We start from the raw sequence: 24,756 nt of genomic DNA, 5'->3' as shown, positions 1-24,756 counted from the left end.
AGCTTGATGAATTCATTTGTTGTGTTTCAACTGTACATTTGCAGTGTATGGGATTGTTTTTTAAAAGAGAGAATGCAGTTTTTTTTCTCTTGAAAGCTGCTGCTCTGGAAACGTTCCTTAGGCTCAGCAATGCTATCATGAGATAGCAGTTCTGGTGGCTCTTTTCGTGGGGAAACAAGGAGAGTGCCTCTGTGCTCACTCAGTGTCAGCCACCCTCCTCTTGCAGCCTGCCTGCTAAGCTGATAGCACTGGCAATGCTGAGGGCACTGCTGCATTCGTGTCAGTTCCATTAAAGAGGCCTTAAGTAACACATTTATTATTGGTGTTTGGACTCTTTCTATTTTAAAGACACTTTAAAATAGTAGTTATGGAATATAGAAATGTAGTTGTAAAATGTAGGAATAGTTCTGTTCGTTCAACACAAGAACACCCTGCCACTGGCACCTTTCTTACTTTTCATATGTTCTTTCTTACTTTTCATCATCTTGCTTGAGGCCAGAAGTTTAGGGTTTTCTGTTTAAGAAATAAGGGCTGGAAGAAACTTAAACTCATCCTATTTGGGTAGATAATGCAATCCTGGAGTGAAATGGTTTAGTGCTACAGCATCCTAGTGGTGGTCTGAAGGTGGCTGGGAGGGGGGGCAAGGCACTGGGAGCAAGCAACAGTGTAAGTGAAGAGGAGCTGTATCTGCCTTGTGGAGAACAAGGTTGTGTGCACATGTAGTGACCCTGTTTGATCTGCATTTGCTTGGAGGGAATACATCCTTCTGCTGTGCAAGTCTGCAAGTGTCTCAGTAAACGTTCTTTATGTGATCATACTTACTGCTACTGTCAGAGAAGCTTCACACACAGAAGCTGTATCCATCAATTGAAGCTCCAGTGCAGCCACTTGCCCTTCATTGAGTTTTGCAGTCTGTGCCTCTCAGTAGCTACATCCCAGAGCAGTGCTGTCATACTCGGGATTTACCACCTCCTCAAGAAAGCCTCTGTCACCTGTCTAAAGGTCTGTTGTGTATGTCTGGTGTGTAACCTACTCTTGCTTCTCAGAAGAAGCTGTCATGGAAGCATGACGAGATGATACCACAGCTAATGCATTCCGCCAGAGAGACATGCGGATGTGAGAGCAGCTTTGGAGACAACCGTAACTCCAGATTTGTATCTCTCAGTTCTCAGCATTCCTCAGCACACTGATTTGGCGCTGATGGCACCCAGCTCTCGGGAAAGTGTTTCCTATAGGGCTCCTTCTGGAATGAGGCTAATTTGCCACCCTTTTAAACAGATTTCAAACTTCATACTGAAGAGGGTGTTCTGGGCTGGGATGGATATTTCTCATTTCGTGGACACAGAGCCTGGCTTTCCATGAGAGCTGCCAATGAGACTGAATCCCAGGAAAATGAAGTGCAGTAAAGTCTTTACAATGGTTATAGCTGAGGTTAGGAGGTTCTTCAGCTGGCTGTAAGAGACCCTTCAAACTTGATGCAGCACAATTGCTCTACTCACTGAGTGGGTGCTGCAAGCCAGGAGTCAAATGCGTTCCCTTGTGTTTGAGCCTTGGTGCAGCTGAGGGGGAGTCTTTCACAGCCTTCACCACAGGGGTGGATGGCAGCATGTAAGGTTTCCCCAAAGCCCCTTTATAAACAAACCCGTATCAGTGTCTTTGAAAGGCATAAAGACTGCTGGCTTCAAACTCCTGAATTGATACCGCTGTAGCAGTCCTATTTCCATCGAGCACTGCGCAGCCCTTGTGGTACGTATTATTCTTGTGTTCGTTCCATTTCTAAAAGAGGAAATACAGGAACATGCAGCAAACCCAAAGGGTGAGACTTCTGACTGCGGTTAATTGCGACAAGTTGGTGACAGTGAGACCAAGGAAAATTCCACTTGCAGACAGGCTCTTTTTCTCACAGATGCTAACGGCGCTTTTCTGGTTTGTGCTCTGCCCCTTGTAGTCTTGGCTGTTGCCACAGAAATTGCCTTTCATGCGAATCTTTTCTACAAGTTCCTAAATGCAGATGTGCTTTCTTGAGACGTAGCTCCTAACATACGGAGACTGGGCAAAGGCAGAGTCTCTCCCTCCTGCCGTGGTTATCTGCAGTGCTCTAAGGGATGTGAATAACAGCAATGGATAAACACGTGAGAATCAACAGAACTGCAAAGGTAGGTCTGGTTTTGTGAGTACAGCGTATAAACAACTAAGACAAATGGGGCCTAGAGAAGGGTTTGATTTTTAATCCAGCGTGGCGCTGCTGATGTGGGAAATGCTTGGTGTTCTCTTGAGCCGCACAGAAAGCTCTTTACGATGCCCATGTACTCACTGTCTCCTGGTGCTCTCTGTTGCTACAAAGCTATTAACCATAAGGAATGTCTTCCTGGGGAGGGCTCTGAATAAAGCAGGCTCCCCAAGTAGCACATACCTGTGGATAAACACATTTGTGAGATAGTAAATATGTACCTTCAAGCTTCCAGCAATTTTCCTCTATCCTGTAGTAACATTAGAGATGTGGTTATGCTGTCAGAGACTTCCAGTGACAGTCCAGGTGACCTGCTGTGTGATAGATCATTTCCCTACGTTACACACAAACCATTTTGAATACTGTATTTGTTTAGTTTGAAAGACTGGAACAAGCTTATGAGGGGGTTGGCTTTTATTTGTGTATTCCTATTGCATCTGCTGTAATTTTATGTATATATTCATAGATAAAATACCCTGCTGTAGCTATAAGGGTTAGAGAATGCTGAAGTCTTGATCCAAAGTCAGTGCCTTGATTGTGCTCCTGTCTGCAAGTCTAATGAGCAGGGAATTATTAGTTTCATCCTGGGTTATGATCTCAGTGTTCATTGTAAATAAACTGCATTCTGGAAATTTGATACGAAACACAGTGGGGTTAAAAAGCTCAGTACCAGCACGGTGAGTCCTTTTTTTGCACTCAAAAGTTGACATTGAGGCATGTAAAGCTAAGAGGACTCTTCTCCATGTGAAGTAATCAGAAATGATGTTTTTAATGACACAGAATCATACGATTTCTATACAAAGAATGGAGTTTCTATTTCTAAGAATGATATTTTCAGTTTTCTGAATTGGCTAAAGAAACGTAATGGTGGTAGCAAGCTCATTTCCCATCTTGCCGTGCGATCTTCAGACATGGCCACAGCACACCCAGTCAAATTCAGCTGAGTAACAACTGAAAAAGTCCGATTTATTTCCACTATGTAATTTATTAGCTGTTTCTAAGGTTCCTGCTCCCCTGGCAGTGCTGTTCATTGTAATAGTTGAATGTGACAACACAAAAACAACAGGAATGTGTTCTTTCTACTAGATGGACTTGAAGCGCCACATGCCAACCATCAGTAGCTTTGGTGGGACAGGTAACGCTCTGCAGTTACCACCGTGCCCAAACTATCCCACCTTCACAAGGAAAACTGGTTCTGAAATGAACCCAGGGCACAAGCAGAGCTGGAGAAATGATGCAACTCCTTTCTTGTTGCACATACACCTGCGACACAGTCTGCACAGGAAATGTTGCACCTCGTGGTGCAATCTAAAACAGTTTGCATGACGGCCTGCGCTTAGGAAAGTTCTTGTACTGTTTGGCAACATTGTCTGTTGCCAGAGAAAAATAGGAGAGGGTTTTTAAACACGCATTAAGTTGGTAGGAGGTTTTCTCCCCTTCCAAAATGCCCAGTTCACATATTCCCATCCTGTCGGCAAACAAGTGCGATGTGGTTATGTGGGTGATGTGTGCACCCACAGCCCCAGGTGCAGGCCATCACCCCCCAGGCTCCATTTCCAGCACCTGGAGGTAGATAACATGATTCAAAATAGGATTTGCCAAAGGTGATGCACTGAACAAGGAGTTCCTTAGCCAAGAGAAAATACTGGAGAGTCTCCATCTTCCTCAGACAATAAATCTGGGGCTGTTCTCAGGCATGCAGTCAAGTAGAAGTGGCAGTCAGGATGCAGTCAAGTCAAGTGCCCAGCTTTCCTGGGGAAATCTTACATGTAAAACTTCAGTTGTGTCATGGATGGAACAGTCCTGACCCAGGGAATTTTAACATCATGTAATTTATGCCAGTTAATACAAACTTCTAATCACTGGTGTGGGTGGCAGAGGTAGAACCATGGACAATTAAGCAAGCACTTAAGTAAACACCTTCGGGGGGGGGGGAATACACTCTGTCCGCCCCAGTTTACAGAATCCCAGACTGGTTTGGGTTGGAAGGACCTTGCAGCTCACCCAGTTCCAACCCCTGCCACAGGCAGGGACACCTTCCACTAGAGCAGCTTGCTCCAAGCCCCTTCCAACCTGGCCTTGAACACTGCCAGGGATGGGGCAGCCGCAGCTTCTCTGGGCACCCTGTGCCAGCGCCTCAGCACCCTCACAGGGAAGAAGGGAACATTTAGTTGTATTTGACAGTAGCTTTGTGTCCACAGCCTTGTCACTTGTATTTCTGTATCATTTCAAATGCTGGTGACATAGTTAAAAATCCAGGTCAGACAGTGAATGGCTGCTCCTTATCTTCTTTATGAAGTGTTCAAACCAGTAACAGTGCTGGTTGTGACATGAAAGAAAGAAAAGCAAAGCCCCAAAAGCACTGAAATGAGCTGCTTTGTGCCAGGAATCCTTTCTCATGAGAACAAGGGCATCAGCTGCTGGTCTGCCCCATGTAGATTTTGTTGAGAAAGCATTTTCAATGCAGCATTTCCTATTCAAGATGCTTGGCTTTTCTAGCTGCGTGATTGTGGGTTTGGGAGCCAGTGTCTAATTTCATCTTGCACTGCCATGGAAAGAGGAAGGAAAAGACTTTTGCCAGAGCAAAGGCAGCATGTACAAAGGCAAAGCCAGTAGAAGTTTGCAAACCCCAAGATACTCACAAGGGCAGAGTGGTAAAATCTGTGCATTTGTGTAAGTGTGACCCAGGCAGAGCTGTTGTTGAGCAAATAGCAACTATGGGTAATTTTAAATAACTGCTATTTAATAATATTACAGATTCAGTTTAATAATAACCAAAGGAACAAACCCCTTCAGCTGCAGTCACTGTGTAGCTTTCAGGTTTTCTGCCCTTGAAAGAGATTATTTTGCAGGGATTTCTGTGACAACAGAGAACTGCTCAGTTTTCCAGGGACCCGAACACCTCAATCTAAAAGCCAAACCCCTTTTAAGTTCAACAAACCAAGAGTAAAGAGCGATGCTGCAAGCAGCGCTTCAAACCCAGCCCCACCGCCCCGCGGCTCCCAGCTCGGATGCGGTTGTGAAGCACAAAGGCGCTCCCTGGGGCGGCTGCCGGAGGGAGGGACGGACCGGACGGAGGCCGTGTGTGTGCCCGCACGGCCCCGCAGCAGCTGCCGGCGCTGCAGATAACTCCGCTGCGTGATCAGCTCCCTCTGCTCCCAATCGCTGCGCTCCTCCGGGGCTGCCCTTGAGCGCAGCGGGGCTGGAACGGGGCTTCCAGCCTGACCCTTCCCTGCTGCTGCCGCTCTGCTTGGGCTGGGAGAGGAAGGGTTGGGGGAGATCTCATCGTCCTCCTCCTCAGGTGATGGAGTAACAGGGAGGTAACAGCAAAATGAAGGTCAATGTAAGTACTGATTTATTGTATTTCTGTTGCAGCTAATGACTGTACTTACTTCATTTGGAGTGGAAACGTGGACAGTGTAAAACCTGTATTTATCAGGATCTCTGTTCACAGCACGCTGCTAATCCTATCACAGAGTATGGGGTCTTAGTCTTTAAAATACAATCCAAATCAAGCTGAAAAAAAGTGCTTTATCAAGAACAACGGTGGGGTCAAGAAGGGCAAGGTTTTGTACCCTGCACATGAGGCAATATTACACCTTGTTAAAGTGTTACCACGAATGGTCCTGGTTGCTCATTAAGATGTCTTTTGGTTTGCATATTTTCTTGGAAATAATGAGCTTAAATGAATAACATTTGAGCCATATGTTATAATAGATATATGGGTTGGGTTTTTTTCACTGATTACTAGAAAACGGGCAATGGAAATGTGTCACCAACTTGAGCTGCTTTTTGCAGAAGAAAACGTCAATGAGTTGTGCAAGCTTGGGAGGTGTTCATTCTAGGATAACACTGCAGCGCTCTTTGCAAAGAGAACTGAAGCTCAAAAGAAAGGGGTGGTGGTTGTGTTCACCTTTAGGGAATACTGCCCTGGGATGGAAGGAGGGGGAAGAAGTGGATGCATCAAAAACATGACTTTAAACTGGTTTACAGAGTCCTATGTTAATGGCTTTGCCCAAGCCTCCAGTCCCACACGCGGAGGCTCCTGGCATTATCCTGCTTTGTGCTAAGGAGCATTTCTTTGGCTTTGAACAGGGGTGGATGTTGCAGCGTGATGTGCAGCTGATCTCTGGCAGCTGTGACTCGGGCAGGGTCTGTGCGGTCCCCGTGTGCCTGCTGTTAATGACAGGGGAAGGGGCAATGTCCAGCTGCTGCCCTGAGCCAGGATGCACACAGGGGGCCAGGGCAGGAGAAAACCCTCCCGCATCCTTGCCCAGGGAAACATTAACATGCCAGATAAAGGCAGCTTGGTCCCAAAGGGTAGTCTTGAACAGGAATACCATTCTGGGGCAGATAACTGCGCTGGGAGAGCTGGAGGAAGCCGCAGCGTTTGGGAGTTGTGATGTCGCCGCTGATTCATTATGAATCAGAGAACAGCCACCCCTGAACTGCTGCCCTTGCGCTTCTGTCACTTCTGATGCGCCCAGGGAATCAGCAGGTCAGATGGGATGTGGGACGCATCCTGGCCCGCCTGTGCACCCAGAGCAGGGATGTACAGCAGTGCCTGCAAATCCTACAGCTTGCTCCTGATAATGCACCCTAGGAATTGTTTGCTTGTTCCCTGGACAGGCAGAGGAAGGGAAAGAAGGACCCTGCTCTACTGAGTCTCTGAAGCATCTATTGCTTAGGAGGCAGACAGAGAAAACTTGTGTGCATCAGAACTTTCTGGATCTTTAAATCCACATTTGGAAATAAATGTTGTAGCAAAATGTAATTAAGATACTAAAAGCAAAGTCATTTGGTGCATATGGGCAAAACTGTTTGCATTGTGGGAGGAACCAAACCCCATAAATGCATATTCTGGTTTCTAAATATCAGGAAATGGCAGTTTATTTTAACTTGAACTTAAGGCATGAGATCACACATGCAAAAATGTTGTGAATGGGAATGAAATCCTGATGGCACTGAAACAGGGAGAGGAGGGGTCTGTTGGTTCTAACACAGCTGGAATGTGATTAACTGTATTTGTGGAGAAAACCAACAGACCTGGCTTGTAATTCCCACCTCTGCAGCACTGACTAACGTGGAGCTGCACAAGTTCTGTCTCTCAGTGGTTCTGCCTCATTTGTTAAACTGGTTCTTCTTTATTGCATCCGAAACGGATTTGACCATTCAGAATTTCAAACCTGCTGATTAGCAGCTGGCTCCACTCTCAAAAAATCAATTAACCACTGAATAGGCGATAAAAGCAAGCCCTGACACCCATCCCTTGTTGAAGCTCATGCAAAAAGGTCTGAAAAGGCGTGATCAGATCACTTACATTCCAAAACACACAAACACAAAAGCATGGGTCAAGGACCTTCTGCAAGTCACAGATGTTGCACATCAAGTGGGACGCAAGTAGAAGGAAGGCATCATGCATCACATGCATGTGGAGAAAGAGCTGAGCATTCAAGGTGGATTCTCCTTTCTTCGGTGGGATGTTGAAGATGTGAACCCTGTCTACAATTAAAGGAATGGGGCAATTCAAGTGACTCAGCCTGGTGTGCTGTTTAAATGGGGCTTCTCTGGAAAGCCTGTTCCCAGCGCACCGGGCAATGGAGAATGTTTATTTCTTCAGCTTTGTTGGTGGTGAGGGGATTAACTGGAAGCAGTTCTGTAAACACATCACAGGGTGTCACTGACGCATGAACATCACCGTTCAGCAAGCACAACCTCTTGCCTTTAGTTGTATCTTCTCCTCAAATACGTCCAATTCCATTTTCCTGCAGTAAAGGTGCTTGCAGATGTTTTTTTAATGCATGAAATGCAGCTGAGAAATATTTGTCTTCACCCACAAAACCTCGCATGATTAAAACTGTCTCTTTTTTAAGATTGCTTTAATAGGGTTTTTTTAATAAGCAAATTTAAGACAGCAGACAAAAAATGTTATTTTTCATTTTAAATGCTGTGAGGTACTACGTACCTCTGTGTCACGTGAAATAGTGTGTAGCAGTGAACTGATGTTCCAAATACAACTGAGTGGGAAGGGGCGGGGTAGAGACATTATGGCAGACTTGCAGGCAGGATGCTCACATTATCACTTGATAATCATGAAGGTTTTTTATGCAACATTTGCATGTATTTTATAAGGACTAAAAGGACTTCTCTTTTCTGTTGTAGGCTGAGGATAGGGATTGGAACAAGAGAGGGATCGGGAGAACTTAGTGGGCTTTTTTTGCCCTAGTAAAAGCACAGGTATTTACTGTGTATATAAAGCACAGATGTCAGTCTGTGAGTACTGAATTCTGTATTGTAGAATTGTACAATTATCAACTTTACTGAGTCCTAATTAAAATTTTCCCTCTTTTCATTAATAAACATGTGCTAACAGCTTCATTGTGAAGATTGCCAAGGGCTGTTAGGTTTTATAGTGGGAGTGCTGCTGGGTAAGGATACACAAACAATAAAGATGTAAAAAGTCTGAGTTGCAGGGAGAATTGCTGTCTTAACATCTGATCTACACCCCAATGAAGGGAGACACCCTTCCAGCTACAGGAGAACTTTTCTGCATGCCTAAGTTAACTGAACCTGTGTTAGCAGAGGTCTTGCACTGTAAATCTCTTCAGTATTGTCTAGTGCGAGGCATCCCTGCCCATGGCAGGGGTTGGAACTGGATGATCTTGAGGTCCTTTCCAACCCTAACCATCCTGTGATTCTATGTGACTAACTTGCATCACTCCAACATGGTCATGGACTGTGTGGGGGAGAACAGTGTCTCGGTAAGAGGATGCAGACGCAGCCTCTGTTTTCTAGGTCTGTGCTCTGTCATTGTCTTGTTAGAATCTGCTCAGTGAGAGAAGAGTATCAGCACTGTCGGCGGGTGCTTTCTCATGGGGCAAGAGACTGGCTTTTAAGATGTTCTTTGTCTTGGGAGATTTCTGTCAGGGCTGCTGATGGGAAGAAGCAGCAAACGTCAAAGAAGGGGAAACAATTTGATCTCATGTGTTGCTTTAGCACTTACCACATGTGGGTTATTGTAAAGACACATTAATGAGGTTGCATAAAATAACAAAGAGCTGTACATAGCTGGCCCTCGATGGCATTTTGTGGGTGATAGCGTTAGACAGCCCGTTTCCGCTCCTCTGGCAATAAAGAGAAAGTGCAGATCCCATTGGCCCCCACAGCCCAGCTTCCTCCCAGCTACACATCCTTTAAGGTCTCTGTGATCCTGGGAATGCAGTACTTGTTTATGGTTAATGGCAGGTCAGAGATGCTTCTGCTTACACTATAGAAGGGGGCTGCCACAGTGATTCCCTACATATGTCCTGGATAGCTGAAAGTGTAGATAGGGCCCAAATTTCTGATTAACAGCCCACACTGGATGAACCAGAGCCTGTAGTACACATAACCTCACCCCATGTTACTGAGTAGACCTCCACGATGTGTGCTATCAGGTCGAGCACTCACCCCATAAGCCTCCTGTAACTTTTGTGCATAGAATTACTCCCAGGGATTGTGATCACAGAATCAGTTGGGGTGAGTTCTCTGAGATGTCTCCACAAATCAGACTTTGGAAAGCAAATGGGAACAGATTTGGCATCCAGTAGCTCCTCAGTAACTCAGTTTCTTCACACGATCAGATGGAGCCAGCAGGATGTTGAGCTGGCTGTGGGCAGCACAGGACAGGGCACAGGCAGAGTGCTGGCTTCTTCCCCAGCCCCACCATGCTTTGGTTTACTCAGCATGGCTGTATGCTCCTCATAGGAGTCTTGCTAGGGGTTTAATGTCAGTGGAACATGGATATATCAAATCTAGCTTTCATAACTGGCCCAGCTCAGTGGCTCCAGCAGGTTTTTCTAGTGCCATAGGATTCAGTGCCATCTCAAACTCCGCTGGAAAACCAACTACCAATAGCAAACTCGTTGCTGACAGAACTACAGCACTTGTCTGTATCAAAGCTTGCTAGTTCAACACTTGCTTGCATGTATATCCTATAAAATAGCTAACCACATCAGTGCCTGTGATGCTAGTCATTGCTGTGAGCTTGTTACAGTCGATTTTACCAGTATTAGACTGACCCTCAACATCTGCTTCGGCATCCTGGGCTAATACTTGTTGAATCCACATCTGGGACTCCTAAAAACTAATGGAGCTTATGTGAACAGTATTGCCTACATTCCCTTGGAGATAACGCTGCGCAGAAGAAATGCTTTCACATCAGCCCTGGTGCAGTCAGGTCCTGAGAGGCTGCATGAGCAACCAGAATGTTTGGAAAGGAAATGAGAAATAAAGGGGACTTACTAGTCCTGTAAACAGAGGAGCAAAGGAGAAGAGGGAGCAAAATACAAAGGTAGACCTGCTTGACCTGTTCTTACACCTTGTGCAAATGTTCCTTCTTCTCTGTTGTTATGGAGGTTAGAACCGAGCAGAAATGCCTTACTTCTGTGGTGTGGTGCTAATTGTATTGCTCTTTTCAATGTATTACTGCAGCTTTCTGCCAGGCTGTGGGCACACAAGAGTCTGTTCATGGAAGATGTTGGCAGGGTTTTTTTGCTGTCTTAGTGATTTGGCTGGTGTGGGGGATTTGTGCCTCCTCATATCACACTGCGACAAGAGGATGTCCTCTGAAAGGGTTTTGCATGGGACTCCTAGTTACAAGTTACTGATATCCTCTGTGTTAAATGTTTCTACCTTTTATAAATCCCTTCAGAGGCTAGTTCCAAGTCAAAAGGATAAAGACCTTCATTAAAATACCTTCCTAAGTTTCTCTACCCTTTCAAAATGTACTGAAAAGTGTCACCAAGGGCTGCAAGCCTTGGGTCACTGTCACCTGGAACTGTATCTGCGCCACCGGCTGTCCTGTTGTGCCAGTGATGGGCTGGCTCTGCTGACAGAAAATCATGAAGAACCAAATTATATTGCTGTGCACTTCTGCAATACTGAAACAGAGTAGATGGAAAAGATTTGATCTCCAGCTCTATCACTGTGTCCTGAACCATGTGTTCTGAACCTTGAAACCTAATGTGGCACTGCCTTACATGGAAAAACCTTTTGGAAAGGTTCAGAGGTCTGACATCCTCCCAGTTTGTCCATGTTCTATAGTCTGGAGGTTGTGGCCTGTCTCCATCACTTTAGTTCCAGCCCTGTGTATGGGCTATGAGATGATCCGTGAACAGATTTGTTCCATCTAAGTCAGGTTTTCCAAAGTGTCCTATGATTTTTAATTTTTACTTTTTTAGTCCCCTGCTTGGCTTGCCATTGAGATGGTCTCAAGGGATCCTGGGTATCACTGCTGCCTACAGATGTGAGCTCACATGCCCTAAGTTGAGCTCGACAGAGCAGAGACCACCTTTCAAAATCTGAACCATTCTGCTTTGAAGGTACCCTGCTGTGGGCTACTTGCCCTTGGATGCTGGCACAGCTTTATTGTGCTGTGCTTCACAAGAAGGGACCCCTCTGCTGAACAGGTTTGTGACTTCCATGGTGTCAGTTTAAAGTTTAACTCTTCATTCAGTGTGAGTGCCCTGAATATATCACCTGCCTTTGCCAAATGACAAGGTGGTCAGTGGAAGAGCTTGGCTGTTGAACACAGAACTCCCTGTTGCTTTCATTGACCTGGCAGCTCTCTTGCTTCACTTGTTCTGCAGCAAAGCAGTTCCAGCAGTGCCTAGGGAAAGAAATGAGAGAATAGTTGGAATAATTTATCCTGCTAGGACCTGCTGCAGTCATGTTTGAGTATAGGAGGAATCTCCTCACTCCATGTGACTTAGGTTGCAGTCTCTGCAGAAATCCTCACTGATGTGTACAGGCCAAATTCCGACCCAGTGAAAATCAGCATATTTAAAACAAATTAGATTTGAGGTTAGATTAGCGTAGTTTCAATACATTGTCTGATTAAATAATCAGAACCACCAATGTGTTTAGTATGCTATTTCCACAAGACTTAGCTGGGGAAATGTCACATTTAGATGCCATTAAAACCGTACCGTGAACCTCTTATTTGTGTTGGTGCAGCTAGGAAGGACAGCCTCGTCTCGTGCACTAGTTCCTGGGTTCAGGCTTCCTGGCTCTGCCACTGATTTCCTGTGTGTGCCTAGATAAGGCTCTTCACATTGCAGTTGCCTGCTTGCAAATGGGGGAGAGTGTTTCTCTGCCCATCCTCTTCGGGTCAGAAGCAGGGGGTCTTGTCTTTCAGCGAGAATGTACAGCATTCAACAACAAGGGATCTACAAATGTTGCTGATGGATAATAGGAAAAGTTGGCTGATTTCCTCTTTATTTCGATAACTGCAACAATGTGTGAAGCCCAAGCCAAGCCTGGACTGTGCTTTGTGGTGGGATTCCTGGAGGCCTGCCTTCAACACAGGTGGTTCAGAGCATTTGGCATGGTCCAAATAGAAAGTGGACTCCCATGTTCAAGGCAAGAAGGCTGTTTTAACAAGGCTAGGATGCAAGGTAAATGGGGCTGTTGTTCATCTCTGGCAGCTGCTGAGGTACAAGCCCATGTATCATAAAAAGGCCATTGTTCATGGTCACCCTGACCAAGAAATGCATGCGGCGAACAACAAGCCATTTTCATCGGCTGAGCTGACAAATTGCTTTATTCCTGCTGCAACTTCAAGCCAGCTGTTGCTTTACAGCAAATGCTCTGGACAAAAATGCAAGGCATCACACTTCCTGTTTGGGTACTATCTCTTTGGACATTACTTGCATGTTCTGATAAGAAACTAATGCTTAAAATCAGCCAGTGTCCCACTGACTGGGAAGCAGTCAGTCTGGGTTTAAAGCTGCAAGAAAATGGTATCTTGTACTGCAAAACACTATGTCCACAGCTCACTCTACCCTTTGCACAAATGCCTTGGGTGAATCAAACTGCATGCTCTTACCCTTCTTATTCTTTTAACTTTCACTTTGTGCAGAGTAGCCAAATACCTCCGAAAATATGATAAAAATAAAACATGGTGATCTACACACTCACAATTGCCAGAAATTTATGGGCTTCAGCTGAGAGAGGTAGGGCTGCTCAGTAGTGAAGAAGCTGGGAAAGATGGATATTTGCTATCTCACAGTTCCTGTGACCTTAGGATTTCTTGCTTCTTCTTTCTCGGCTTCCTGTCTAAAAGAGCACTCTATGAAGATGCTGCGAGATATACTGGAGATAGAGGTATTCAGATACAGGTAATGTCTGTGTGATGGAGAGAAACACAGGCACTGTTTCAGGTGTGCTTACCTGAAGAAATGCTCACAGACACACTGACCAGCCATCAAGACTTAGCAGCCAGCAGAGCTGGTGCCACTGTGTGCATAACTAGGTTTCTCTCTCAGCTGATGTGTCACGTAAGTCATTAGCCTGGGATGCTCTGAATCAGTATGATCCAGCCCTGCAGTCTGGGGTAGATGTGGATGCTGACAGCTGAGCCTGGGTCATCACAAGCACCACAGCTCTCCAGCAGTATTTCTGCCATTGATGTTGCCACTGAGCACTTATTACTCCCCTTAGCATTGATGTTGCTGAGAGATCTGCTTTTCTAAGACTGAGAAAAGACAAAGTTTAAAGGAAAACAAACAAAGTCAGGATGGTTTTGATGTTTGATTGTGAAGGATTTTTTTGGGAGGGTAGGTAAAAATAATCAGACTTTTCCAGATGCAGTTGAAGTCCCTGGATGAGCTGGGTAGCAGGCAGCAAGGCACAAGGTTCAGTTTTGGATGGTTGATGTGTTTTTTCTGCACCTTCTGACAAAGAATACACAGAATAGCAATGGGAAAACACCTGGTTTTCATACGGAGATGTGGTGAAGTAATGAGTCTAAGTAATGAACATTAGCAGTGCTCTTCCTTGGGGGGAAAAGGTACTGCAAAAATATATTGTTTTAATATTATTATTATTATATATTTCTTTACTGCATGGAGCCCAGCAGACACAGGCTGTAAATGTTACAACTCACCGAAACCAATGCACTGAGAAATGGTGGTTAATGCAAAAATGGGTGGACTTGAGTTAAACTGAATTAAATCTCTTTACCAGGGTTTGTAGCCATAGGACAAGGGGTGATGGGTTCAAACTGAAACAAGGGGAAATTCAGGTTAGACATAAGGAAGAAGTTCTTTACTGTGAGGGTTTTGAGGCTCTGGCACAGGGTGCTCAGAGAAGTGCCCCATCCCTGGCCGTGTTCAAGGCCAGGCTGGAGAGAGCCCTGGGTGACATGGTTTTGTGTGACCCATGGCAAGGGATTGGAACTGGATGATCTTAAGGTCCTTTCCAATTCTAACTGTTCTATGATTCTATGAAATTAAGGAGGAGATAAACACCAAACTAGACACGAACCAACACTTCTGCTGGTGCAGTAGAACAGTGCTGGTCTGTTTTCTCTCTCTAGAACACCTTGGCGAAGGCGCTTTATGACAACAAGGCAGAGTGCTCGGATGAGCTGGCCTTCCGCAAAGGAGACATCCTGACGGTTCTGGACCAAAACGTCATCGGCAGCGAAGGCTGGTGGAGATGCTCCCTCCACGGCAGGCAGGGCCTGGCCCCTGCTAACCGCTTGCACCTACTTGCTGCCTCACAGGCTGCCCTGCTGCCTCCTTCCACCCGGAGCGGTGCCGCAGAGTCACCACCCGGCCAGCAAAACATCTACCAGGTTCCTTCCATCCCCAAGCCCACTGTGCTGTCATCTACCTATGAGAAGATGGAGGGGTGGGTTAAATCTCCAGCGAGGGTCTCCTCTCCACCTGCCCAAGCAATATACCAGGTACCAGCCGTGGCTGCACAGCTGCTCAGTGAAAGGACGCAAAGCTCAACAAGCCAGGTAAGAACATAGGCAGCTATAAAAGTAGTAAGTGTTATTATTAAAACTATCATTGGGAGCAGGAAAGTAATAACTGCTGTTGGCCTGGACATCTCAGTGGAATTCACAGCAGAGACATTCAAATAAATGGTGTTTAGGAAACTCCCATCAATTCTGTTACAGTTTATAGCATTGTATGAGAAATGCTGCTCTGGGCAACATACAGTACTCTCTATATTCTGTAGTCCCTCACTTTTCTGACAGTTTAAAGAGGCTGTCAAATAAGACAGGAAGTAAAGAATATACCATGTGTTTTGGAAGAATCTAGAAACGGTTTACAAACCTACCCCAAAGTTAAAATAACAAGACACAGAGCTTTTTGCTCTGTTGGTCTACAGCATCCAGAGTCCTCTGGGCACATGTGGGGTCTTTGCACCCATCTGCACAGGAACATGATTTGTAATTAAAAAAGCCACCCTTTGCTGTGTGATTGATGTCTTTGGTGTAGTTTTATTATTTCCAGCACCTCAGTAAGTGCTGTGATCTGATTTCTCCACATTCCTAACCATAAAGAAGCCATTTGCAAACTCAGTGTGAGATGGATACAAATTGTCCATGTCGTGCCAGCAAAACAGGCTGAAAAATGTTCTTGATCTGGATAAATGGCCCCATAGAAGATGTCCTTGGCTATTCCTGTGTCTCTATCATTTAATGAGTTTATATACCTAAGCCTTGTTTACTCTAACAGAGAAAGACAAAACAACATCTTAGGCTGCTTTTAAGAAGTTCAGATTTGCCTGAGCTGCCTCTTGCACAATGCCCCAGCTGTTACTACACCAACTGTACTGTGGTGGTCACAGATGCACAAGGAGGCTCGGGGGTGAACAGGCTCTGTGAGGGCACAGGGAACCTCCGCAGTCTGGGCAATCCCATGTAGACCCTATGGGACAACTGGCAAAGTTCCTGGCATACTCAGCTGCCCTCTGAGCAGCTGGGTAAAGCCACTGTAAATCTTTGAGGGAGTTGATTGAAAGCAATAAAGCACAGCAAAATCCCCCAAAGCCTGTGTGCTTTCACCCTATTGAAAAAGCTTTGTCAGTTCTGCCTAACATCAAGGCACCTTCTTGCTTCACTGTGCCTGAAAGTACTTTAAAATAGCAAGAAAAGATACTTGGTTTAGTTTCCTTTCTGTGGTACACTGAACAAGATCTATCCATCTGAAAACAGACCTGAGCTAAAGATGCCTTTCCTTTTACCCTTTTAGCTCAGGAAAGTCTCTTCTATGCCTCTGTTTGCAAGCAAGTTGGCTTATGTCACAGAGCACTAGAGGAATTGTGCTCATTCCTTGCTCCCTTCCTTCATGAAGCAGGCAGTTGTAAAGCTGGACCCTTGTTCCTCTGAATTCAGCGGCTACACCACTCACATGGTGGGGAACACTACCTCCAACATTAAATACTGTGATTTCTCTTTTGCAGTAGCGTTTCTGTGGGTCAGTAACGTGAAGTCCATTTATGAACTCCTTGTGGAAAGCTAGGCTAAACCCATCCTGAACGAACAAAATTCAGTGGTTTGGAAGCTGATTTTTAACAATGTCCTCTCCAAACATTCATACTTTGGCACCTTAACTCACTGTCCCACCAGTCATGGCCCTTCAAATTACATTTTCAGCAAACAGGAGAATTAGTCTGTAATTGACCTCATGTAATTCCCATATCAGACTTCTCTACAGACTGGTCAGGACATCAAGGTTACTCCTTCCAAATGAGTCAGTCTTTCATAAATACAGAATAATGTGTCTCAGCCTGTACCTTTTTGTTGCTCGTACTTCCACTAAATATGACTTGACCTGATGGCTCTGTGGGCCTGAAGAAGTGGAAATTCCCCCACTTACTCTTTTTAGTGGTTCTGCTTTTGGGTAGTCTAAAGATTAAAGTGATAAGCTGGGTTTTCCCTAAATCTTTTCCTTCCCCCGGTTAGTAAGGCAGATCACCTTTGGTTTGTATGTGCCAATTCTAATCTGAAATAAAGCAGAAATGCTGGCAAAGGAGAATTCTGGGGGAAAAAAAAACACCATGCAGGCTTGTAAGGTCAGCTCCTGTCTATCACTGTCAGTGAAAAGCTGGAAGGTTTTTAATCCCTTAAGAGTGATTACTCTGACAGTGGCCTATTCAACTTGAGTTTTCAAAGATGTCCTGAGCTTAGTGCTCGCTGCAGCTCTCTCACTGTTGGTTTTTCTCCCCCTCTAAGCATCTGTTTACTCTCCCGAGAGCGTGCTGGGCTTCAGTCCCAAGTATCAGGAGTGAGGTGTATGATGTTCCATCCACACAGCGCCGGGAGTCCTTGCTCATGCAGGTGAGTCCAGCCATGGTCCCCCCTGCAGCTCTGACCCTGCAGGACTTCAGAATAGAGTTTCAGGTAAATTCTGGTGGTTTCCTATTCACTTTTTGTAGAATTTGGCAGAAAATAATCTATTTTTAGGGAAGTTCAAGATGTAAAGCAGTTCTCTTTGGAGTTTGGTAGACATTTAGAAAAATGTAGCTTATCTGGTACATTTCTAAGAAACACTTCTTGTTTTACCACTACTGAATAATCATTTGATCAGGAAGATTTCAAGATGTTCATAGAAGAGTCACTAGTGCATGTGCAAAAAGAAACTAAATGTCACCCACACCACTTGCCTCCTGGGCAAGAAAATGCAAGGGATTAGGCACACTCAGGGTAAGGGCAACATGTTGGCTGCATCTACTGCTGAAGCATCTTGTTACACGATCTTGCTCTTGCTAACATGCTGCCCTGGGGAGAGCAAGTGTCACCGTATCACCTCTACACCTCACTGCAGCCCATGTAGGTCACCAGGATGGGACAGACGCCAGGACCCATCCTGTCATCTACCACACAAAGGTGCGTGTGGGACTGGAGCATGTCCACAGAGCCTACACACACACCTTATGCTCCTGACACTGCAGGGTTGAACCCACTCTAATTCATTTATTGTTAAGTTATCCAAAACCTCCATTGTGTTATCCACTTTGTATACGTGGGGTGATCCCTGCTCAGACCAAAAGTTAGGCAATTAGGTGGTGGCTGCCTTGCACAATACAGTATATCACCTGAAAGCCTTTGACTCTGTCCAAGTCTTCAGTGGGGTCTCAACAGGGTTGAAGTCAACCTGGTTTTATTGCCTTTGACTAGATTGGTTCCACTCCGCCCACAGCACGAAAGGGCGCTGTGCTTGCCAGATCCACTGAGTGTTTCCAGGAGGAGCAGAAGCAGCTTTACAACATCCCATACAGCCCAGAAAAGGCAGGAGGTGTTACCCAGAAAGACTCACCAGTGGGCAATGTAAGTAAGGCTTGCTGCACACGAGAGAATAATCTCTCATTACTGGGATGTTGTGCATGTGTGCTGAACCTCCCTCAAGGTGATGGCAGGGGTAAGACCAGCACATCTTCAGTGTAGTGCTTTGTCCTTCCTATTAAAGAGACAAATGCTGCCTGGCTCCTGGATAGTCACGGTACCTACCAGGACTAAAGCTACACCTGTGATCGCGTTTGATTTTTAGATTACAGGCAACATCACCTCTTGCCTTGACTTCTTTTTATGACAGTGCAAAAAGCAAATTCAGTACCCTACATTCTTGAATGTCTGTAATATTCAAACAAATAGAAATGAATGGTCCCTATTCCATGCAGCACTCTCCTGACACTTTTTTGGGGAGTGAAGCACACCTGGTTTCGGGGGGTGGGTCAGGCTTCCCCCTATTTGATAAGTACCATCCTTAAAAAAAGGACTGATCTGAAATTTCACAACAAAGAAAATGCCTCAATGGAAAACTCTTTATGAGTTGAGTGCCAATTACTTCAGGTTTCCTGAATGGTTTTAAGATCCAAAAGAATTTTTACAGGCTCCTTAGCACACGTGCCCAGGGCTAAGATACGATCTTGCAGCAGACTAGCCAGCACAGGAAATCTGAGGCTTCCTGGTTTTGTGGATTTAAAAAGAAATGCTGCAGGTTCATGGGTGCCTCATGATTAGAGAAACCAGCCTTGCACAGAGCCTGTTCAGCTGTGATAGTAGGACTGGTGCTACCCAGAACTGGGGTGCTGGCATATGAGCAATTGTTCACTAAAGCTAGCATTCCTGATAGCTTCATGGCTGTTAGCAGTTGTACCCATCAGCTGCAACAGTCTGGGAGCAGGTTTCCTTCCAGAGACATGGTTTATTGCTGCTTCCAAAATCAAATTTTCTTAGAATTCTTTGTTTGTAGGCAATTTGGAAAAAATCTGGCTTTGCTCTGAAACACCCATGTCTGGGCTCCCCTTCTCACACACATCTTCTGCAAATGGGGAAGCCTGACCTGGCCAGTTCTTCATAAAAAACTTATTATAGACCAGTTCCTTTAGATGTTTATTGATGCTGCACAGTCCTATAGCTCCTTGCACTCCCTAGTGCTTGTGCTTCATGTGTGTAATGCATCCAGGTACAATCCCTCCCGAAGTGCCTGTTAGTATTAGTCTGTATTTTCTTACACAAGAAGTGGTCCTGCATTCACGATTTCCAGCTTTGACTTCAGCTGTACACAGACATTTTTCAAGGCATGGGGCAAGTTCTGTTTCCATCTTAGCAAACCTGTATCTCTTATTGCAGTTACTTGAGAGCTGCATACCTTTACGGGCTCTAAAAATTCAGTTTTGTTTCTTGTTTCAAACAACAGTTTATAAATCCTGTGTGCTCTGTTGCAGTTATATGATGTCCCTCCCAAAAGAGAAAGTGATGTTGCAGAAAATGAATCTCAGAAAAAGTGCTGGGGCCATTACAATACTTTGCCAAATCCTCGCAAGTCAGAATGGATTTATGATATTCCAGTATCACCTGAAAAAACAGGATTAAAAACCCCTTCTGGCCATTCCCTGGAGAACCAGGTGCTGTATGACATACCACCAGCCAGGTACAAGGCATTAACAACAAATACAGAAGCCAAAGCTGCAAACCCACAGTTATATGATATTCCACCAATGCAACGGAAATTAACATTTCCAGATACCCATCTTTATGACGTTCCATCCTCACGGGATGTGCTCCTTTTGCCACAAAACGGTAGCTGTGATGTCCCCCCACTTCTCGTGGCTCCAAAGGCTGAGAATCAGATCTCTGAAGAGAATGTTTATGATATTCCAAAAGGTTTGCCCACTGTTGTGGAGTCCAAGGAAGAGCTGGAAAAAAGCAGCGATAATTCTGGAGAGCAAGCATACAGTGCTTCTCCACAGCTTTCAAGAGATGCTAAATTAGAACAAGACAGATTATCTGTTTCTAGTGTGGACAGCAGAACCAGCACCCTCTCTACATCCTCGAACTCTTCTGCTGAGTCTTTTTCTATCTCATCAGAAGAGCCTGCCAAAGAAATTAAACTGGACCTTGATGTAGCCATAGAGACCCTGACTAGATTGCAGCACAGTGTATCCAGCTCTGTTGCAAGTTTAATGATCTTTGTGAGTAGTAAATGGAGGTTACAAGAACATCTAGAGAAAAGCATTGAGGAAATCCACAGAGCAGTCGATCACATAAAAGTATCACTGGGAGAATTCTTGGCCTTTGCTCAACTTGTAAAGGTAAACGCCTCTTACCTCTCTGATAACAACATTCAGACCAGAATTAAAAAACAGCTAGAAATTCTCACAAACTCCTTCAAAATTTTAACAGAAACAAGAGAAGCTCTAAACAACTGCAGCTGGTCACTAGAGGCTTTGGTCCTCAGGAAACCTCAAAACAACCCAGATGATCTTGATCGCTTTGTTATGGTAGCCCGCACGATTCCAGATGATATCAAGAGGTTTGTATCCATCATCATTGCCAATGGAAAGCTCCTCTTCAGAAAGAATGAGAAGGAACAAGAAATGAAACAATCAAAAGTGATCCCAGAATACAAAATGGCAAAACAAATCACAGTGCCGAGAACAGAAATTGATTCGCTTCAAACAAATACTCCTGATAAATCCAATCAAAGTCAGGCCTCTTCTGAGAAGCCAAAAGAAAATGCCACTGAGGACTCTGATTATGTTCAGTTACAGGTTAGTATAACTGGATTTTACTAGCTAGCTACATTCTTCAGGGTTTGCAAACACTAAGCTATTAGCACTCATATCTTTGCGTTGATGCCAAATTCAGTTTGCACTATTTCTATTTTCCAGACTTCACATGAATTCAGGATTTTGTTACAGGGCTGGATGGCACATGTAGAATGATCATTTGAAGTGGCATTTGAGAATTTAGGCAGCCAGCCAGCACTGAGAAAAGATTTTTAGCTTCTAGGTGGGGATTGCCAATTTGCTGCTTCTAACTAGTAGTTCTCTTCTTGCCAACACATTTTGTTTGATTCTGACATGACGCTACAGGAGATGTTCACTTTCTAACCTGAGGTATATTGGAAAGCATGCTTTAGTAAAAAGTTTTGGTTTAACAAATTAAACTCTTACTGTGAATTATCAGATTTGTTAGAAGCATTCTGGATGCTTGTTAGAATCATTCCCCTTACAATTACTGAAATGTCTACAAGAATGTAACTCTTGGTTTCACAAAGTAATGCTGGCCTCTCCTTAGAATTTCAGAAACGTTATGTTTTGCTGATGTTGGTTTCAGTCTTAGCTCTTGCTGGATCAGACATGAAATTTTTAGTAGGAAAAACCCTATAGTTGCTTCTCATAAGCATACTAGTTTTGTTGCAACATGAAGGCTGCATAGTAAGTAGTTATTTCACCCTGAAAGAAGAGGAAAAACACATTCGTATTTAAATATTTAATGTAAACCATTTCAAGTTTGCTTTCATTTTGATTTGTAACAGGCACAGAAAATCATTTCAGGTAAAGAAGTCGCAAAGAAGAGCACACACTCAAAACCAAAGGTATTTCTGATTTTGAAAACTATTACTTATGAGGACTCCTGGTCCCCGATTGCTAAAATTCAAAGTAATTTGCATTTGGATACACATATCTATACAGAGAGATCGATTTGGTTTCTCCTAGTTAATTTTTCCAGAAGTAGTTCTTAGAATTACTGCCGAAAACTTGTGGAAAGCATTTATTTTCCTAAAATGGAATGAACCACTATAGTTTAAAGTTATACTATTTATTTGCTTTCCTTTGTGTATCATATGGGGTAGGGCTGTGAGAGTAGTTCAAATACCTTGTATACCACTGGCATAAGGATTGACTCTACTGTTGTTGTACAGTTTTAGTCATTCATAATCCTCATGAAGTCAGCACCATTAAAGATCAAGACTGAGTGTTTTGTACTATCTGAAAGCCTGAAGTCCAGATCGTATATAAAGGATTGATGTTACACTACAGCACTTTGTGTGCTATCCATTATTAAAACTGTATTCAGTGACAATCAGGAGAAAACACCACTTTGAAATTGAGTACATTATGGAAAGAGAAATGATTGTAAAAGACTTCTGGGATGTGGCAATTTGGAGACTATTAACTAACAAAACTGTTAGTGAAGGATAGCAGGTAGAGTAAAAAAATAAACAGTGTGCCACCAAGCTGAGTCTATTTATTTTTATTTAACCTTTTTCCAGGTTTTGCCATCTGCAAAGAAGACTGTGATTCAAAGCAAGCAGGACTCTGCAAAAAAAATAGCTCTCCCTGAGCACTGCAGGCTGTGTTTCGGTGCACTTCACAAGGCAATTGGTGTATTTACTATGAGTCTGAACAACAACCAGCCGCCCGAAGTCTTCATATCCCACAGCAAATTGATCATTATGGTGGGACAAAAGTTAGTGGATTCTCTCTGCCAAGAGACTCAAGACAGGGATGCTCGGAACGACGTTCTCCACAGCAGCAGCCGGTTCTGCAGCCTCTTGAAGAATCTGGCTCTCGCTACTAAAAATGCTGCAATACAATATCCAAATGCAGATGCCATTAGGGGACTTCAGGACCAAATTGAGGAGCTGTCTAAATACACACAGCAATTTAGAGCAATGATGGAGTGAAAGACACTGCTGTTTTTACAGATTCTTCATTGTTGCTGCTCCTCTGGCATGAGGCAGTCAAGGGAGGCAAAAGAAGCTCAGTGACACTAACTTTAAGTCACCTCCAAGAACTCCTGCTGGGAAGTTCCTGGGTGCTGGTGCACTTTTAGTAGGTGAAGATCCACACAGCAGCAGATGTAGAAAATGTAGAATTAAATCTGTATTTTCTTCTCCATTCTTTAGATCCCGCCTGATTATGTCCTCATCTTAGTGTCTGGGCAGGAATGTTTGTTGTGTATTAGAGCAAAATTATTTTATTATCTGGCTGATTTCTTATTTTTTAATTTCTATATAGGTCAGATATTTTTCCTTTATTTTTAGTTTCTTATTCAGGTATGTCAAGTCTCTTTTTAGACTTTGCTGCACAATGTTCTGTAATTTATAATATCCCATCATCGTTCCCTGAGGACTTTACTCACAATTTCTAATTATATTTTTTCAAGCAGCAGAGATTTTTATTATTTTTTTTTAAATACACGAATGTGATGCATGTATTATATGACAAACTCTGGCAGGTACTGCACGTATCCTAGATGTTAATGGGAAATGCTCCAGCTGGTAGCTGAGCACAGAGGAGAGTAAACTTGGAGGAGTCCTGGTAAATCTACAGGGAGCTACATATCAGCATAGAACCATAGTACACCAGGTTGGAAGGGACCTCAAGGATCACCTGGTCCAACCTTCCTAGGCAAAGCATGACCTAGACTAGCTGTCCCAACACCTTGTCCAGCTGAGTATTAACAGTGTCTAGGTTGGGGAATTCACCACTTCTTGGGGAGATTCTGTCTGATTGTTTTCATTGAGAAATATTTCCCTCTTGTGTTCACTTGTAATCTCCTCAGGAGTGACTTGTGCCCATCACCTCTTGCCTTTCCATGTGACCCCTTGTAAAAAGGGAGCCTCTCCATCTTCTTTGTTCTAGCTTTTAAATACTGGGACAGTCCTGCCGCAGCCTGGAGCTGTTCCCAGCATTGCTCCAGCTGAAACAACAATTTCAGTCACTGAACAAGCAGCGGCTTTGGAGCAAAGCCTTGCGAACAGGACAGGGCTTGTACTATGCTGGCCTGTGCAACTTGCCGGACTTTATCCCCATATAGCCTGGATCTGAACAACAACAGTGGCCGGCCACCACCCAGGCAGACTGTACTCCTGCGTTGTGAACGTCCCAATTAGTTTATTTTAAAGGTTTTATCTGAAATCTCAAAGCCGGGCCCTTATTGGCAGTGTCACACCTGTGTCTTTGTCCTGGACCATTACCTTTGTGCGCAGTTACAGCTAATTGGCACTGCCCCGCTGCACACACGCTGTGGAAACCCAGCTCATCTTCCTCGGCTGCACCTTCCCTTGGCAGTCGCCACGGCTTTTACCGCTGTTTAAACACCGGCACTTGTCAAGAGTACTGTTTGCACAGCCCGGTGCACGAACCGCAGCCCACGTTGGCTCTGAGCTGTATTAAACTCGTCCCTCGCGTGATCGTCACCGCCCCTCCCGCCTCAGCGGCCCGGGCAGCGGCAAGGCGAGCAGGGGCACCCCGCGGCCCACCCCTGCAACACCTCGTTTGGCCATAAATCACCCAAAATCGGTGTCCGATGAGGGGTTTCCTCATACCAAAGGGGGAATCCCGCTGCAGTGAGGTGCGGGCAAGGACAAGCCGCCGGGTGCTCCACTCTGTCAGGAGCCGTTGCTCCCCCCCCGGTGCGCGGTGGTACATCCCGCTCCCCTCCGGCACCG

The 24,756-nt window shown here is 44.7% G+C and overlaps 1 protein-coding gene across 5 annotated transcripts; it reads left to right on the top strand.

Annotated features, from left to right (window-relative positions):
* The first annotated feature begins 1,720 nt into the window (after positions 1–1,720).
* Positions 1,721–23,202, top strand: CASS4 (Cas scaffold protein family member 4). 5 transcript variants are annotated; one of them, XM_062604022.1, is made up of 7 exons: positions 1,721–2,156; positions 14,589–15,017; positions 17,244–17,348; positions 18,189–18,338; positions 19,739–21,064; positions 21,835–21,894; positions 22,573–23,202. In XM_062604022.1, exons 1-7 carry the CDS (start codon positions 2,121–2,123, stop codon positions 22,984–22,986), a joined length of 2,520 nt encoding a protein of 839 aa, XP_062460006.1. In that variant the 5' UTR covers positions 1,721–2,120; the 3' UTR covers positions 22,987–23,202. The 5 variants fall into 5 exon arrangements, with proteins under 5 accessions (XP_062460006.1, XP_062460010.1, XP_062460008.1 ...); XM_062604023.1 differs by lacking the exon at positions 1,721–2,156 and adding an exon at positions 4,653–5,573; XM_062604026.1 differs by lacking the exon at positions 18,189–18,338.
* The last annotated feature ends 1,554 nt before the right edge of the window (positions 23,203–24,756 follow it).

Source organism: Pezoporus occidentalis, unplaced genomic scaffold (genome assembly GCF_034315485.1).
Source record: "Pezoporus occidentalis ecotype Australia unplaced genomic scaffold, CSIRO_AGI_Poc_V1 ctg83, whole genome shotgun sequence".
NCBI classification, from domain to species: domain Eukaryota; kingdom Metazoa; phylum Chordata; class Aves; order Psittaciformes; family Psittacidae; genus Pezoporus; species Pezoporus occidentalis.
The sequence above is the reverse complement of the archived record's forward strand: the minus strand, read 5'-3'. Positions and strand labels throughout refer to the sequence as shown.